At 42.2% G+C, this 16053-nt stretch overlaps 1 protein-coding gene across 2 annotated transcripts in view; it reads right to left on the bottom strand.

Annotated features, from left to right (window-relative positions):
• Positions 1-16053, bottom strand: part of LOC8023656 (PDZ domain-containing protein GIPC1) — a 41646-nt gene that overhangs the window by 15747 nt on the left and 9846 nt on the right. The window contains exons 1-2 of one of the 2 annotated variants that reach the window (XM_029981364.4): positions 4999-5089; positions 405-635 (exon numbers count right to left, since the gene is read on the bottom strand). In XM_029981364.4, the coding sequence (XP_029837224.2) occupies positions 405-635; positions 4999-5016 (249 nt within the window). In that variant the 5' untranslated portion in view covers positions 5017-5089. Of the gene's footprint in view, positions 1-404; positions 636-4998; positions 5090-16053 lie in introns of those variants that run through there. The other variant, XM_029981363.3, reaches the window with a different exon arrangement.

The following is a 16053-nucleotide window of genomic DNA, read 5'->3' as shown; positions in this document are numbered from 1 at the left end:
GTCGATAGATTGCTCAGGCCCGTTAAAACGGTGATCAAACTGGAAATGTATCTAGCTTAGTCCAGAACCTGGACTAAGCTAATGTCCAGGTTCCTAGGAACCCAGGGATTCTCCAAAGTCAACCTTTTGGGCTTCTGAAGCACCCAAACTTTCTCGACGGTCTCTTCCCGAAGCGTTCCTCCAGTTCAAGCCCCTTCTTCGGAGGCCCAAGCCACTTATCGATGCATAACAACAAGGCCAACACTCCTTGGCGTGTGCAGTAGCGTTTACAAGGTCCGTAAGCTTCTGCACCGCTTCAACGGATCAATGCTGGGACCGAGACGGGTTCCTCAAGATCAAAAAGTTTGAGAGGCCGTGCTCCAAGCGTAGCTTATTTAATGACTCTCAAGAGCAACAGCCCTCACCTGGACAAAGCCGATGCGGTCCATGAGGGAGCCCTCCTTGATGCGCTTGATGAAGGCCAGGCCGGCCCCGTTGTCCGTGATGGTGAGCCCCAGCGAGTCCTCTCCCTTGAGCACCTCCACCTCCTTGGGCTGGCCTCGCCGGTGCACAAAGATGAAGTCGTCCAGGCCAATCTGGCCCCCCAGCAGCCGCGCCATGTCCACCTTGTGCGTGTTCAGGGTGCAGAACAGGATCTGCACCGGAGTATCCGTGGCAGGACACGTCAGTACACCGCAGGAATCGTACCTGGGCTCAATCACTACTCTCGCTCGATATGACACCGGCCAGCATTTAACTTGTTTATCGCTGGGGGCCAAAGGCATTACACAGAGGAGCGGGCACTGTGACATAAACATAGCAATTAAATACAATAAAAAGGAAAAAAAATGCAAAATTAGTATGAAACGTTGTTTAACAAAATTACACCGGAACGTGGTCACATAGTTGCTACTGCATGCGACTTGCTTGCAATCACTTTTCTACTGCAGGCTCCAATTTTACTTAGAATATATAGGTAGATTCCATTATTTACTTATCTTTCATCCTGTTAAATCAACCGAATGTAGGGCTTTAATTTCCACATTAAATTCATACTTTTTAAATGTAACGAGTAATTTTGAAGCGATTTGTTAGAAATGCATGGCAATTAAATTACATTGACAATTACTCCCCCACGAACGTAACTTGGCAAATGCAAAATTATTGGAGAAAGTAATGCATTGCTTCCCAAGTTTACTGTTTATGCATTCCACATTTTTCCAGAGAAGCTACCATAAGCTTCATTTAAAAAAGAGCAAAATCTATGAACGTCAAATGAAATGTTTTTGTCTTCTGCTGTTTCAGAAGCTCTCATACCGGTTCCTGGTCACCGGACAGTTTCAAGTAAGCAGTGAATCAATGTGCGACAGAGCAAAAAATGTGCAGAAGGGTGGGGAATGACCTTTCAATCTTCAAATTCACACTTCGCCATGCTCCCGTCATCGAAGCCAGCACGATTGTCAGAAATGAAAGAACATTCCTTACTTTTAAATAAAAGTCTGCATCTTCATAATCTAAAACAAACCTCAGGTTTCAGGCTATTTAAATTTTCATGCGAGTGCGGGAAGCAGGCTCTTTATTTTTATGTTCAGATGGATGTATTTTCTCCAATCCAAAATGCAAAACCAGCAATCAAATGAGGTGAGGAAGGCAGAAGACTCCTAATGATGCTGCCATCTGATGACGAGCAGATGAGAAAAGCACCGGAACCAAAACACGAATCAGTGCTATGTGGTCCAAGAATGGCGGTAAAATCAACCATAGATCGAGAAACATTCGTTAAACATGACGCACAAAAACATTCAGATTATTCTGATGTGGCTTCAGATTTCTGCAAGTCACAAAATAATATCTAGTTAACTTGAAGAAATATTTCCCAAAATCTCCCACAAAGAATCCTGAAATTTGAAACTTAACAGTTCATTTTTAAATTTTTAGTACAATTTATATACCTACTACATGCAAGATAAAATTCTTAAATTCTTCCTTAACTACACAACCAATCTGCACACCCGAAAGCTTATCCTGATAGTTTCCCAGATCGCCACACCAAACCAAGTCGAGAGAATCTGGCATTTCAGAAATTCGGAATACCCCAAAAAGTTCAGAAGAACAGATCTGAAAAAATATGCAGACATTCACGTTTAAAGCAAATTCTGCCCGGACGCCATGATACCAGCTAAACACAACGAGTTTACAAGCGTAAAAAATAAAGAAAACTTCAAAATTGTGCTTTAGGATAAAATTAGGTTGTTGCTAGTGTCCAGTACAACAGCAGACAAGGAGAATGAACAAGAAAGATGCCCTCAAATTAACATTGTCTAGGAGACAAGCAACAAAAGGAAAATATGTCCCAATAAACAAAAAGGAGCAAAATGGTACCAGGAAATTTAACAGGGCACCAGACCTGCTGTGGTGCTGCCTAAAAACCACTTAAATCACCTAAAAACAAGCATACACAAAAAAAAAAATGCAATGCTTGTGCAGTAAAAGGGTAGGTGGAAAGTTACTATCCGATATGACATGACCATAGTTGGGTGTTAACTGATTTGCAAAAATGCTCTTCACTGATGTTGCGCTATCTCTGCAAAAATTGTCTACATAGCACTACACATCAGTGTCAAGTTTTATTGGTTCGGTTCGGGTGCATGGCTTTTAGTTCAGTTCCGGTTTGAACTGCTAAATTGGGACCGCGTTGTTTTGGCAATAGGTGCTATTACCGCCGTGAAACGAGTAAATGTATAGTTTTTTCATTGTTCACACAATCCTTTTTTTTTTTTCACATACCAAAAATAAGAAATTGCATTACTTTTTTTTACTGTTACGTCAAAATAAATTTTGACGCAACAGTAAAACATAAATCTAGATCGACATACAAAATGTGTTTATACGAGAAAACATTCATTTCGTTCCGTCAGTCACATATATTTTTCCTGAATCGAAAGGTTGTCACAAAGTGTGGTAGGTCGACTAAAATATCTGCGATTGGTACAACTTTGCGTCACAGTATGAAGTTGAATCGTAGTTGTACTCTTGCACTAAGGAATTAGGGTGCATGAAATCCTGGGATGGGCACCTCCTCACAATATATACCGTGGTGTGGTGGTGTCAGTGAAATTAGTTAACGAAATATGTTTCACAATACACTTGATGATGCCGCATCTGAGATAAAAGCAATAATATTTTCAAAATGTCACGAAAGTTTTAGGACCAGCCCTTTCAGTCTACATTTTACAGAAACTCTAAGCAACAATCAACTCTTGTTTTTCTAACCAATATTAGCTGCACTCAGTATTGTGATGTTGGCAAAAGATCACGCAGAAAGGAGTGACCAAGACTGTTCACTCTAATCTATATGAATCTTTGTATTCAGATCTAATTTGGCCTAAAATAGCGCTTACCCAAGTGAACATTTTCTTATACAGAATAAACTGGCATAGCCTGGCTGTTGTAGTTTGCTCTTGACAAGATGCGGATAAATTCAATTTGCAAATAAACATCACCTTTGCTCATTAATAATATATTAGTTAAATAGAATAAAGTAGTATTTCATCCTCTACTCGACATGACATCTACTCACTTTCTGACGGTCTGCATGCATAATCGTCATAGCTACGCCACATACCCCTGTGTACTTTGTTTTTGAGCAGCCCACAGACATACAAAAATTGCTGTTCAACACGTAAAAGGGGCAATAACAGGCCCATATGAACAAATGTTCAAAAAGTTATATATATGTCAGGAACACAGTTATATAACTGAGCTTCAAAATAATATATTTGTTTAAGGCCCTCCCAACTCCCAAATCACTTATACACATGTCTATCCAGGATAAAAAAAGTCAGGAAAAAATTGGCAGAGCAACTTTTCAGACAATTTGGGGGTGCATTTATCTGTGACATATATAGTAATGGTGATCGGCCCTTTATGTTGTCAAATCTTCAGTCAATAATCAAATACATTTTTATTAGCATCAATGAATTTGACTGTATGAAGTTCACATGGATAACCGCTTAAGACCGACACGGAAGGACAACACTTGAAAATACGCCAGCTTTTGAGCCGCCGGAAACATGCTTTTTTGTTCGCTGTTAGGCTGTGTGAAACCCCGGGTCGCGGGGTATTTCAAAAAGGACTTTGTGCTCACTGGTAGATCTTAAGGCGAATACACAAATTGTGCAGAAAAAGAGATAATAAATGGTGTTCTCAAAAATACTCCAATATACAATGCTGCAAAAAGAAATACAGAGATGTAACGATATTCCTAATTACACATAAATAGCACGAAGGACGGATAAATGATCTTATATAAATCACATCTTGGTATCGGCTCGTATGAGCTCGAAACTTTGCGAAATACTGTCTCGGGGGGCTAATATTATATTCCGTTTTTTGTGCACATGTTTTGGGCATTCTCGTTACAGCATTTTCCCTTCATCACTCATGAGCTCTAACGTTTTACTATTGTAGAATACCACGCTTCCGCCCATCCCACATTAAGGGCCCCTTCCCAAATTCCTAAGATCTGAGAAAATATGTACAGTACATTGATATGTAAAATTGATGACCGGACAAGTACCCATCTCCCTTCTTTTTGCGATTATCTCCAAATTTTAAGTAAGCGCTTGCCCGGTATTTTACGGTAGGCTGCCACATCTCACCGCGATACTGCTATATGCAAAGCATATTTTTTATTGAATACCATTTCTTTTTTTTAAACATGCCGTGAAAGCTACATTGATACGGCCTGCGCAAGTGAGTTAAACGGCCAAGCGGACATTATGTTCAAGAGAAATTGTGACTAGTAGATGACTAATTTATGGACACTCACAAATTAATTTTTTTTTTATTTTAATGTCTTACGGCACATGTTTATATTCAAGAAATGAAGGTAATCAATGTTAAAAGCCAGCCCAGCTTTTTTTAAAATCCTGAATCCAGTTCGGAGTTGAAGTTATTCATTGTCACATTTTTTTTCCAGAAATCTCTCGATACCGAAACTAAATGCGCGATGCTTACCGGAAGGACAACCCTCATTTGTCGCCGGATAGTCACGTGTTAATGACGAAACTTGCGTCACTTTCGCATCACAGCGAGTCGAAGCATTCACTCTTTGTTGAGTAGTTTCTGTCCAGGTTGTTTTTTTAACCTGACTCGCACCCATGATTAGAACGTTTTGCAGCGACGTATCGCACAGCAAAGCAAAGCAACTTGTCGTGACCGATAAGGTGGCTTATCGCTTTCATGAAACAATAGGTCTGTTCGATTTGGCCAGAAAGTTCTGAACTAGTTCTGTCCGAGTACAGAGGAGTGCAGGAGTCGTGCAGCAGCGGCGCAGAGCCAGTGCAGCCGCCGCGCTAGGAGTGGCGCTGTGATCGGCTTTCCGAGTGGAAGCCCAGAGTGTCGTCTGCATCTGTTGGCTCTTGTTTCTAAACGTCAAGTTGTATGCTATATTTATTTGTTCGTGGGTTGATGAGACAATTCGTGTTTCCTTAGTTTTAGAAATAATAAGCGAACCTTTTCTGTGCTTATTTTTTTTATTCGCGTGTACTAAAAACGTTTTCTGCACGAAATATGTCTCTGTCTGCGTTTTGAACGGCCGTTCGGTTCCTCTCATTTTCATAAGCGTTCGTGTCCCTCACATTCATTAAGCAATAGTAGATTCATTCCTAGTCTCTCGAGTCTCGCATTTCTACGATATGTTCGCGGCATCGGGAGGATTTTGCGTCGGGAGTCACTGGCGGCAGCGCGCGGTCGATAGCGGTCACCTCGAAGACGAAGGCCTGACGATAGCGTTTTGGCCAATGCAGTTATCGACCGTAACTTTGGCGTCAAGCTAAAGCGTTTATGCTGATTCTCAAGAAAGAACTGCGTGGAACTACCAAGCCAATGCCGATTCTCGGCGTCGTTTTTCCCAGGAACGTTAGTGGGCGTCCAGATACCAGCGGACAAAGCACGTAGTATTATGCTCAGATACGGGGCATGCGAGGGCCAATGTACTAAATCCCAGAACTCTGCAATGTATCGGAGTCGTCAGTACGCATCCAAGAGCAACTGAAGGCGGGGACTATCAAGAGTGCAATACCTTTCCCGTGTCGGTAAGGAAGAATATCAACACTATGCATCCCCACATAGCATCAAAAACAAACAATTTACGTGATCCAGTATTTCAACACTTACCACAGGGAGCCAAACCTACACGAGCAGGTGCCTAAAACGCTTTCAAAATATGATCTCAATTCCGCGTCCACCGCGGGTACGTTGTTATCATAATTGGGAGGAAATGCAACCTCCATATCGGCGTTATTGTTAAACATTGCAGACATTTGAGCAAGAGCTGCGAAAAATGGCACCGCGAGCAGAGGCGGACGAGGAGTGTCATCTGCTATCGCCGTCTGCTCTTGTCGTCTGCTTCTACACGGACGCTGAACTGACTCTAGAGGCGGTGCAAGATTTTGAGGAACTGGGTCTGAACTCGTTCAGAACTGGGATGAATCGAACGCGCCAGTGCAGCGGCCGGGCAACTTCCGGTTGAATCGAATGCACCAGTTCCTGCACTGCTGAACTAGTTCAGCCAGTTCAGGCGAATCGAACAGACCTAATATATCGGGTTGGAATGTTCATGACTTTACAGAGCTGTACTGGTCCTAGTCTGGCCCACGTATATCTTGCACGGACCGCCACTGATTCAGAAGCTTCTTGGTCGTGGTGAAATTGCAAGGATAAAAGGGGACTATTTCTTTCAGTCTTGAGTCTTGCCTTTACAAAGCTTGATGACGTAATTGCGGGATCGAAACGACCCGCCTGATGACAGTATGAATAGGACACGAGAATTGCGTTAGCACTCGGCTTTGGATTGTAACAATAAATGCATCAGTGGACACTCGGGTAGTGGCTCGTGTCCAATCACTGCAGTGACGATAATAGCCGAACGCTAGCAATGCCTGGAGCTCAGTATGCATTTTCTACTTTGCCGACCTCGGCACGTGGCTAGGATTAACGTTAGCGGCATAACATAAGCACCAGGACACGTGGCTGCTTTTTCTGACTCCGAGTTTAGGAGACCAACAGTGCTCCTATTTCTCGAATTTGTATTTGCCTACTGCCCTTGCCAAAAAAAAACTAAGGCCAGTTTATTTTGTTATCAACATTAGGGAGCGATTCTTAGTAGTATTTAGCGAAAGTAGAAAAATTGTTTCATTGCCCTTCATACAAAAGACAGCACAAAGACATGCGTGACCCAATATCCGTGGTTCGAATGCAGCGTGCCAAGTTTCTCCTTGAACTCACTGCCATGCCACATTTGAAGCACGGATCTTGCGGTGACTTGCGTTTGAATCTCAACACAGACTGCCTTTTGTATGATGTATGCGCAGTGTGACCCACGCTTTTGTTTGCCAGCCACGGAACATCAGCTGCAACCAGCTCCGGCACACTATGACGCACAATAGCGACACAAATTTCCTTTTTTACACATGACCCTTCGGCGTCAGATGAGCGTTGTCCTTCCGGCAGGCATTGTGTGTTTGTTTCAGTATCGACATGTATAAACAAATTTCCACGACAAAATCTGACAATAAATAACTCTAACTGCGTGCTTGATGTAGAGTTATAAAAAAACTTTAACATTGCTTGCCTCCATTTTTTAATATAAACATGCGCCCTAAAACGTAATCAAAAAAAGAATTAGCAAATTTTCGTTAATTATTAATTTATTAGTTCCATTCTCTCTTAAACATGTCCACCTGGCCGCATTTGTGTAGCTTTCACTGCTTTTTCTAAATAAAACTGCATTCAATAAAAAAATAAAACCTATGAATATTGCAGAACTTTACAATATAGAGATCTACTTTTGCTAGTGTTGCAAACATCATGTTTTATTAGGAAACTGCACTGTTTAACATCGTTTGCTCGTGACGTCATCGCACTATATGCTAGTGGTCATTGCACTTAGTTCTTGCTGGGAAAATGAAATACGGTGGTGCAAACGCAACACTGCAGAAGGTTCGTACATAGTGCAAGCCATGCGTTTGACAGACAGAAATTAGTCTTGTTTGGTGCAGCGTCGTCGTGAACGGCACAAGCGTCTGGCGGCACGAAAACGCGCTTTCTGGCAAGTGTTTTTGCAAACAAAATAGTTTCCGAGGCTACGCTTTCTGATTTGTGCCAAAGATGAGGGGCAGATGAAACTTAAAACCTTAAGTGGTATTCAAATAAGAGAAAAATCTGTGTAGGGACAGGCGTAACGTCAACAGCGGGCGCAATTTCCTCCTTGGCTTCGTCATTAACTCCTACAAGGTGCCGGGAAAGGGATATGTCAGCGTTCGCAGTCCAATTGGGCGGTTTTTCCACTAGACACCACCACAGATGAATTTAACAAGGCCCGGCCCGTGGGCCAGGCTCGGGCTTCACGGCTATATTCATAAAGGGTCCGGGCCGGACACGGGCCTTGCATTCAGTTCTACAAAACGGGCCGAAGCAGGTCAAATGAGCCGTTGATTTTTTTTTTTTCTTCTTTTTTTTTTAGCAGCAATGTTTTTGGAATCTTGTTCGGGGGATGGCGGGAGAGACCACGGCAGGGGAGGTACAAATGCTGAAAGTATATGTGTGTCTTTGCATGTGTGTTTGTACAGCTCGATGTCTGTGCACCAAATGCTCTGCATTTGGCGCAACAAATGCTCTGCTCTGCATTCATTTGGTGCTGTACACCAAATGAACGCTGCGGCGCACCAGCGCCGCAGCGTTCATTTTTGTCGCCTGCGGTGCTGCTGTTGTACAGTCACTTCTCCCCATCAACATGCACACATATGCGCCTACACAATCCGTACCCTCGCAGCCATACATTATCTGTACATATGATTGTGTGCATCCACAATATGGATGAAGAGGTTCTTCTCAAGGGTGCTTCCCCTAACCGATTTGTCACAGACCATCACAAAAGACAACATTTCTTAATTTTTTTTACCGGTTGTTTTACAAAACGGTAGTGGGCAATTCAGAACTTTGGCACGTGGTTCTGTTTACTGTTGCATGCCATTTTTATTTTTCACTCCTTTTCAATATGCCTGCTTGCTCACAAAAAAAACAATGATGGGAGTCACTTTTTTTTAACGAGCTGTTTAGGCCCATAGACTAATCCAACTAATAATAGCAGCAAAAAAAGGTGCTTAGTGACTATGAAGCACCCTAGTCAACATGTGTAACAGTGGCAAACGGGCTGCCATGCCGCACAATTTGTGAGCTATTCATACTGGGCGAAAAAAAAGCAGACCTCAGCGGGCACATGAAAATTAGGCTCGGGCCGGGCCGGCTGTCGAAAGTGGCTAGCCGGACTCCTAAATATAGGCCCGTGCACTGTGCAGATCTTTACACTGGCATCTTTGTTTTCAGGTATCCCTCCCGTACACACGTGTAGTTCTACGTAACGTCAGATTAATGTCACATTTAGTCCTTTCAGTGCTTCTATTCTTGCACACAAGTTTTTGGGGCAGTTTAGCAACAGCGAAAACATGCATGGGTGCTTCAATGGTGTGTACTGTAAGTTGGGTCGTGCAGCAATTTTCGTACTTTGAGTAAATGCCGCTAAGAATTAATCCCTGACATAGATAACTTGCAAAAACACAAAGATTAGTTTTTTTCCACGCAGTAAAAGACACAGGAAAAATAAAGAAAAAGAACAACTTTCTTCTCCCCAACTCACAATTGGAACAAGTGGCCACATGATCTGATGCTTATTATATACAGTCAGTATTCATCATAGTCACGTGCTGGGGTTGGCAAAGCATAAAGCATGGGCTGAGCTTCAGACATTGTTTGAGTTCGACTATCCCCATCTTTGATTGAAGACGAGTCGTTACCCGAATATTTGGAAATGGTGATTGTCATGAACCCAAGCACTCGATTGGGGCTCATGACAGTCGAACACGTCATGGTGTGACGTGGCTTGCGGTGCTAAGGCATGATGTCATGTGACCTCAGGGTATCACTGATGCTAATAAATCTAGCAACACTCTCAATTTGAATTGACTTGATGCGGTGAGTCACGCGACGTCACAGGGCCTCGTGACATGACATCACTTGACAGCATGCCTTAACAACATGACGTCACGTGATCATGCGACGTCATGGTGCCATTGGCATTATGATTAATCATAGTGCCAATACAGAAGTGCCACAAAAACCCACGATTTTTCGTACATTGCAATTCTGTATATCAAGATTTGTTTAATACATCAATAGAGCTTCCAATTTTTAAATTTCAAATATCTTATTTTGTCATAGAAACAAAAGGAGAAAACAATTACCGTGAATCGTTTTGAACCGGTTACTGTTATATTTTTTCCGGTTCAATACCAGTTCAGTTTCAAGGTGGCGGCGAAGAGTTTGGTTCAGTTTAGTTCCAGTTTAGCTAAAAATGAAGGTTCAGTTCCGGTTAAACACTTCGCTATATATACCACAAGTGAATGAGGTAAGTGGTGGATAAACTGTCTTTGCAGGATCGCGCCCAGAGGTTGCATACTGCAACACTTGCAACGCCTGGTAACAACACCACTGCATACAAGGACACAGCGGCGTAGACTTTCCATTTTCCCGGGGGGTGGGGGGGGGGCAGGCTGAGTTCTCTCCGGGGGGGGGGGGGGGGCATCATTTTTTTGCCAGAGCTGGGAGATTGAAGCTAACGAAAACACGCTGGAATTCCATTTCCCATATATTTTGTCAATAAAGGCAACGTACGCATTATTTTGTTTACACGCCACTATTAGAAGCTCGTTACATGGCACGTAAACTGCGTCTCGGTAAGGATCATGGCCCGGGCCCGGGGGGGGGGGGGGGGGCACGAGCCCCGTTGCCCCCCCATAGTCTACACCTATGCAAGGACATTTATTGTACCACAAGGATTCTTATGGGCTTGGGAACAAAACAATTCTTACTTTCCGTGAATCTATGTATTTTCCAAAATTATAGCCATTTAATATCAAATAGCAACTTTCCACCCTTCCTGTATGCTTCTCAATGCTGACACACAAACAAACAAAAACTATTTGTTTGCCCACCTTTACTATGAACAACTGCCAACAGTAGCAACAGTATCTGCCTAAACAATTGGTATCATCACTATACAGTACTGCTAGCATCCATCACCTATCCTTCTATCGATCAATGTGTCGATGCCTGTCTGGTAAGTTCTTTGTATCAATCAATACTATCACTAGTGTCAATGCAAACCAACCAAGTTAGAAAAGTGAATTGGAAAAGCTACCAGACGAAAACCAGGAGGAGGCAAGAAGGTAGGCACGACACAACTCAGTACACTTAAAATCTGAATTGCATACATCACTGTGGAACCTGCCCTAAAGATGTGCCCAATACCGCTTACCCACCCTCTTTCCCTCCAGGTATCGAGGACACGGACCAAGAATGAAAACAAAACAAGAAAACCAGTTTTGCTTGCCATAAATATGGTGATCATAAATCATAACGCTCCGTTGGGTCGTGAGCTTTCTGCTTGATTGGGAGCAACCGCAAGAAATCAATGGGAGGGTAAATCGACCGCGACAGTGTTTGGGAACTGCGGCACTCCATAGATCAGACTGCAAAAGGAAAAATAGTACACGAAAAGGATGAGTGACCTGCAGAAATATTGCTTGGAATGGAATATTGTTAAATTACCAAAGTGAAATTGCTTCCAGAATATAAAGAGGCTTGGCCAGAAACAAAATTAAAAGTTTGAGGAACAAAAAACATTAAGTGTCGGAGCTTGCAAGAGAACCCTCCAATCTTCTTGATTTTTACTCCGTCGCTATTTTCAAATTACTCAAAAGAAATGTTAACACAATCTTATGTTCTTCATTTTGCAAGAGGAAAAAGATTGGGATGATGTAGGTAATATGTGACGTAAACCAAATTCACAAAAACAATTTTACACAACTTTTTTGAGGAAAAGGGTTTGTACAACATACGAAAGCAGTAATTTTACCACAATAAAGCAAAAAATTCAGTAAAAGAAAGAAGAAAAAAAAAAGAAAAAAGACACCAGATTCAGGGTATCCATTTGCCCTTATACATCACATCCACGATAACAGGTCGAGATCCCCCAAACCACGGAAACAGAAACCGGCCCTGGTTAAGACACACATGGATCGTGCAGGACGGCTTTGCAGTCGTCCGTTCGGACTTCGTTACAAAATAACAAGCGGTCGCACAGCCTGGCCAAAAGGCCACTCAATACCGAAAAATTCACGGCCTGCCAAAGCAGGTACTACTAGTAACCGTTCCTGCCCTTCAGAAAGATCAGTGATTGAGGGTTCCGGACTTCAGTGGTAGGGCGTCGTGTGCCAGCCAGCACCCCAACGTGCCTCCAGGGGTGTTTGCTTTTTTATTTTTTTTTTTCCACATTGAAAGTGGAACAGGTCCTCTAGTGGAGAGGAGTGGGAAAGAGGGGGAAAGAGAGAGGAGGGGCCACCGATACCTCCGATCTGGATCGAGCTCAGACAGGTTTTGGTTTTGGCTCGCTTCTCTTTTTTCGTCTGTGTTTTTGTTTCTGTCCCAGGTTTTAAGGCGGCTCGAATTCTCCACCCAATTACAAGGAGCTGCCTCTTGCTGTGCAACCGGTGGCCAGACATATTTCCAGCCAGAGTGTTGAGCCTTGATAAGAAAAATATCTAACTCATTTCAGAATTCTGAAACAACTTTTTCTTTCCCCTTTAAATGGTTTGTTTTTGGCCTGGCTACCTGACTGTCCCCATCAACGTCCTTCCATCTTTCTTTTGATTGTACTTCTAGCCAGGTATCATCATTGATGCTTGTATACAGCTTTCAAGTTGGGATCGAAAAGTGTTAAAAAAATTAAGAGCTGTTGAGAACAAATGCAGAAATTTGAAAGCAAAGCAGGAAAACTAACGTTGAAGACTGGACACGGAGAATTCAAAGGTTGCACCGCCCCTACCGAATTTCAGCTACGTCAGATAGATGAAAAAAGTGAATGAGTGCCAATTCGTTAAATCGGGCAACCGATAAGTGATAGTACTGAAAGTGTCGAAACAAGATTATTCGGTCCATCAGGAAGAAATAGTCCTATTCCCTTCTCTGATGGGACAGAAATGATTTTGGCTAGCTGCTTCAGCAACCCTGCATGTAAAACAACCAATCACACTATTAATCTGTTAGCATGTAACAAAATACAACAGTTAAATGTTTAGCAGCTATCTACTCTGTCGGCATAAGTTGCCATTTTTAGTGATATCCAGTGTAATTAATCTTCCACTGAAAAACAGTATGGGACAAACATTTCTCCGAGTTCAATATACACACCATTGAAATGCGAAGGGATAGGTATGGAATGCTTGCCTCTATCAAAATAGGTACCTGTTTCTACAATGTCATCTTCTAATGAGACATTTTCTTGGAGCCATTCCCATAAAATAACATGTAGTAAACATTGCTCTATGGTTTCCAATACCGTTGAAACACAGAAAAAAAGTATGAATGCTCATCTCGATTAGAAGAGACATTTTTTCAATGTCACCTGCTAACAAGAGAGTACAATATCTTTCAGTCACAACACAAAATGGAACAAAAATTCCTTCATGGTTTTTAACTGCGAACATGGCAAAACAAATGGTTAAGGAATGCCCACCTATCGAGATTAGCATCTGTGCTTTCACCACATAACCGGTTAACAAGGTATACATACCTTACTACTTATATTTGTAGCCATGTCCCATACTAGACAGCTATATTCATCTGTCATGTACTGCATATATAATTGCAGTTTTCAGATGTCTTGTAGTATTAGTAGCATCAATGATTAGATGAAAACGAATTCAGTAAAAGTTCTCTATTGCCAATGGCTCAACTGAACATGCAGACATTTAAGGAATTAAGAGGACTATAAAACCTATGTGTAGACAAAAACAAACCTCTGAAAGTTCTGTATTGTCCACCCTTATCATGAGATCAATTGCATGGCTCGACTGTAACATGTAGATATTCAAGGAATGATAGGGACCATGGAAGCGAAGTATTACTCTCTAAGGTTAAAAAAAACATATCCACTGAAAGTTCTGTGTATTGCTCATCATTATCATGTGATCAGTCACATGATTTGACAGTAACAGGTAGATGTTCGAGGAATGAAAGGGACCATGGAAATGAAGTATTACCTTTTATGTTCAGACGAAAATGAATTTCCTGAAAGTTTTGTACTACCACTCCTTATCATGTGACGCATCATCTGACTCGACTGAACGTGCCGGCATTCAAGGAATGAAAAGAACTGTGGAAAAGGCTCCTTAGCTTCCACACCCGACACAAACACATTCCACAGTGGGCATCCAAGTCAACTCAGAAACACAGAAGGCCAAGGTGACATCCCTGCCTCAATTCACACAATGTCGGAACTGCAAGATGAAATGAGCCTGCTGATGATTAAGACGGAAACCAACACCAGCTTAGGAACAATCCAGAAGCCCCCTCCCCGCTGTGGCTCGCATTGTAAAACAATCTACGCTTGGAAGGGTGCCCAGAAAGCAGCCAGTGAGTAATGCCCTTGCATACCGGCTCACGAGATCGTCTAGATAGGAGACAGAAACGTGTTGCGCGCCAGACGGCTTGCCTCTTTCTCTGCAAGCTGGCCGTAGTGTCCACGAGCTGCTATGGATACTAAATGCAAGAAAATTAACTGGCAAAAGAATGCATAACACATGCATGCCTGATCATGTGTCATGCAAATGTTTATAATAAAATCATTATTATTATTATCATTATTATATAACCAAAGGCAAACAGGAACAATGAATTTGGTTGCCTTCATCTCAGTCCTACGGGTAGAAACAAGTCACTGCTGAATCAGTGCTGCCGTCAGAGCTGACTAAGCCCTGGGTTAGCAGTGCATTGTGTGTGTATGCAGGAAAAGATGGGGTCGCATGCAGTGCAGCATTAACAAGTCAGTGCTGTGTCTGTAGAATTTAGATAGCACTGCAGTTTAAGTGCGAACAGGCCTTAAAGATCAGTCACTGGGTTGTTTTGTGCCCCAACATATTGGACAATTTTACCTATTTTAGCGGGAAGGAAGACTTATAAAGCTTAATCCAGCCGTGAACTTCAGTACGACCTCAGAGAGAGAAAAGTATATGTGGGGCTGTTAGCGACGGACGGGTGAACGGGCGGGGGGGTGGAGAGAGGGACAGAGGGGGCTTATCTAATCAAACCATCTGTCCTCCATAGCCTTGGGCAAGAATTGGGAACTACCTCCCATATAACGGCAGTGAGACTGGCTTTGCGAGTCATGAGGCTCCGAGCAAAGAAATAACAGGCGCTTGACAACAAAGACATTATCATTTCAAAAGAAACCAAAAAAAGTAGAACTATAAAAAAAAGAAGAAACAAATTTGCATGCAGATACAAAGAAAGGATAAAAAAGTGAGTACGCTGGCACATATTGAAACTCAAGCGTGCATAAGAGTTGCCCCCCCCCCCCCCCCCCCCATACATTAGAAAACAAATGCCCTCCATAATATGTTCTTTGCTGCTTAAATTTCCAAGTATTTCTTTGGATGATATTGGGAAGAAAACACCTTTTTTTGAAGTGTGAGTGAATTACAGCGAGCCACGAAATCATAGATAATTCAACAGTACTTCTTCCCAAGAAAGAAAAAAAATTCCAACAAGAATGCATCTTTCTTTTTTAAATGGAGAGTTTGAAATGCCACACTGAAACTTTTTAACGAGCACAAAAACCACAGGATTGTTCATTTCAAGGGCAACGGTGTTTCCAACTGAACTTTTTTTGTACAACACAGGCAACATTCCAAACGAAAATTATGGCTTTAATGCACTCCACTGGATCTCTATCCTTTCCTGCTTACTTGGCTGTCAGTTTGTTGGAAATAGCAATTTGATATTAAAATTATTCTTGGCTGTTAATTTTGTCGAAAATAGAAATTTCATTTTGATATAATTCTTGGCTGTTATTTTGTCAACAATGGCAATTCAGTTTTGAAAATGTCATGCTCAACTGTTATTTAATCAATAGAGGCTATATATTAAAAATATCATGCTCGGTTGTTATTTTGC

This window comes from Ixodes scapularis, unplaced genomic scaffold (genome assembly GCF_016920785.2).
Source record: "Ixodes scapularis isolate PalLabHiFi unplaced genomic scaffold, ASM1692078v2 PGA_scaffold12__126_contigs__length_90152505, whole genome shotgun sequence".
Taxonomy (NCBI): Eukaryota; Metazoa; Arthropoda; class Arachnida; order Ixodida; family Ixodidae; genus Ixodes; species Ixodes scapularis.
The sequence above is the reverse complement of the archived record's forward strand: the minus strand, read 5'-3'. Positions and strand labels throughout refer to the sequence as shown.